This window comes from Anoplophora glabripennis, unplaced genomic scaffold, assembly GCF_000390285.2.
Source record: "Anoplophora glabripennis isolate ALB-LARVAE unplaced genomic scaffold, Agla_2.0 scaffold574, whole genome shotgun sequence".
Lineage (NCBI taxonomy): Eukaryota > Metazoa > Arthropoda > Insecta > Coleoptera > Cerambycidae > Anoplophora > Anoplophora glabripennis.
In genome coordinates, this window is record NW_019416667.1 from 1 (window position 1) to 2187 (window position 2187).

General features: G+C 31.2%; 1 protein-coding gene across 1 annotated transcript; it reads left to right on the plus strand.

Annotated features, from left to right (window-relative positions):
- The first annotated feature begins 365 nt into the window (after positions 1-365).
- LOC108913059 (coiled-coil domain-containing protein 25) lies at positions 366-1903 on the plus strand. Its single transcript, XM_018718525.2, has 4 exons — positions 366-531; positions 587-678; positions 737-995; positions 1516-1903. Exons 1-4 carry the CDS (start codon positions 459-461, stop codon positions 1713-1715), a joined length of 624 nt encoding a protein of 207 aa, XP_018574041.1. The 5' UTR covers positions 366-458; the 3' UTR covers positions 1716-1903.
- Positions 1904-2187: the final 284 nt, after the last annotated feature.

Below are 2187 nucleotides of genomic sequence, written 5' to 3' on the forward strand. Positions count from 1 at the left end.
TGTCCAGGCCTACACGAGATGAGGCAGGATAAAGAGGGATAATCCCCCTCGATCCCAAATCATTGAGGCCAATTTCTAGCCATAGAATAATGGCGGCGGCGGTAGCGATCCTTGTTTAATGTTTAATATTACATGTTACAGAGTAATAGTGATAGCTATTTATACACTGACGGGATACGACGGTTAAGACAAAGGTAATAATCACCAAAATAATAGATTAAACTATTAAATTGCCAGGAATTGCAAGTAATAATATAATTAAGTTTTGCCAGGAAATGTCAGAAATGCAATCAAGTTTCGTCAGTAATTTCGTGTCGACCTAGTGGCAACCCTGTGGAGGATCATTATGGGTAACGGGTGGCGAACCTGATTGATTGCAACTAATTATTAGGTTATGTATTTTCTATCAGAAATATTAAATTACATTCTTGTGTTTTTATGATACATAAACGAAAATAATGGTGTATTATTTCGAAAGTAACGTTGTTTCACCCCCAACTCTTTTATTCATGGGATTTGATAAAAATGAGAGTGAGTCTAATCAATATAACCTTACTTTTTGTCATCAATGTTTTCACACTTTTAGACGAAGATTTAATAAAATGGGGTTGGCCTGAAGACGTCTGGTTTCACGTTGATAAACTTTCTTCTGCCCATGTATATTTGAGGCTTCGGCCGGTAAGTATAACTTATATTGAGCATAAAATTAAATGATATTGATACACTCAATTTTTAGGGTCAGACAATAGATGATATTCCCTCAGCTGTCTTAGAAGATGCAGCCCAGTTAGTTAAGGCCAACAGTATAATGGGAAATAAAATGAATGATATTGATGTAGTTTACACAATGTGGTCTAATTTGAAAAAAACTGCGGGTATGGAAGTTGGTCAAGTCGGTTTTCATAAAGAGAAGGAAGTTAGAAAAATTAGAGTAGCAAAAAAAATTAATGAAATTGTCAATAGGCTAAACAAAACGAAAAGAGAAGAATTTCCAGGTAACATATGTTAGAGCCTTCATAAATGAATACAAGCCACATGACCAGTAACTTTATTTCCTTCATGTTGGAATTAAGTTCCAGTACAATTTAAAATTATTAAAACAAGATCAAGATCACATTAAAACACAACATTCTGTTTCAACCTCTGTGATTGCTGTAATTTTTCATGAGATATTACTCAACAAATCAGTGATCGCATTATCTCAAACGTAGACATAATGGTTTGATTGTTCATTTTTCTTTACCAGTACCAATGTGCAATGTTTGGGTTGCCTATGCTTAGCGGTCATGTGTCTTGTAAACATTTATGAAGGCTCTGTATTTGTTGGATCAGTCAATTTTTTTTTATGCAGTTATAATTAAAGAAATTTTGATTTTTGGAATGGTAGACAAATTTATGTACTATTAACCTTCTAACCAAATATTCTAGACGAATATAATAACTGTATGTATCATTTAGGTCAATACAAGATTTGTTTTGAAAAATTCATTGGATTCTATTAATGGTATTTATTAGATTTTAGAGCAGAGCGAGAGAAAAGAGACAGAATAGAAAGGGAAGACAAGAAAAAAATATTAAGAGAACAAAAGAAGAAGGAAGAGGAAGATGAGAAAAAAAGAAAAGAAGACGCGGAACTTCGAAGTTATAATTCATTAATGAATGTAGACAATATGGCTAAATATGATGATGGAAATGATTCAGATGACTTTATGTAACATTTAAAAATATCGTTATGATAAATTCTCAATGTTAATATTCATTGTAAATGTAAGTTTTAAAGGTTCATTGTACATTCTGCAACAGAATTGGAACATACTAAAATTTCTTTGTTAAAGGTAAATGGAATAAATTCATTTCAGTAAAAATAAGTTGTGAATATAATTTATTATACTCGTTTATATTGTGTAAAAAAAATAAATATGTTTTTCAATAGTTTTGTTATAAAAATTATTTACTATTTATAAATAATATTTTCTAGGGAGAAGGGAGAATTGGGAGAATGTAATACAGTCGAAGCTCCTTATTCGTGGGGGATACGTTCTGAAAATGTACCGTGAATACGGAATCTGTGACTACAGAGTGGCATTTTGTATGGAAATATAGGGGATACATTCTGCATTTTTGCAAAATAATAGAAAAGTAATTGAGATAAATTTTAACAATATTAATTATTATTATCAGATTTAG

Coding starts and splice junctions, on each gene's coding strand:
- LOC108913059 (XM_018718525.2), top strand. CDS start 459: ATGGTGTATTATTTCGAAAGTAACGTTGTTTCACCCCCAACTCTTTTA. Junction 532..586: donor GGGATTTGATAAAAATGAGA/GTGAGTCTAATC, acceptor TCACACTTTTAG/ACGAAGATTTAATAAAATGG. Junction 679..736: donor TATATTTGAGGCTTCGGCCG/GTAAGTATAACT, acceptor CTCAATTTTTAG/GGTCAGACAATAGATGATAT.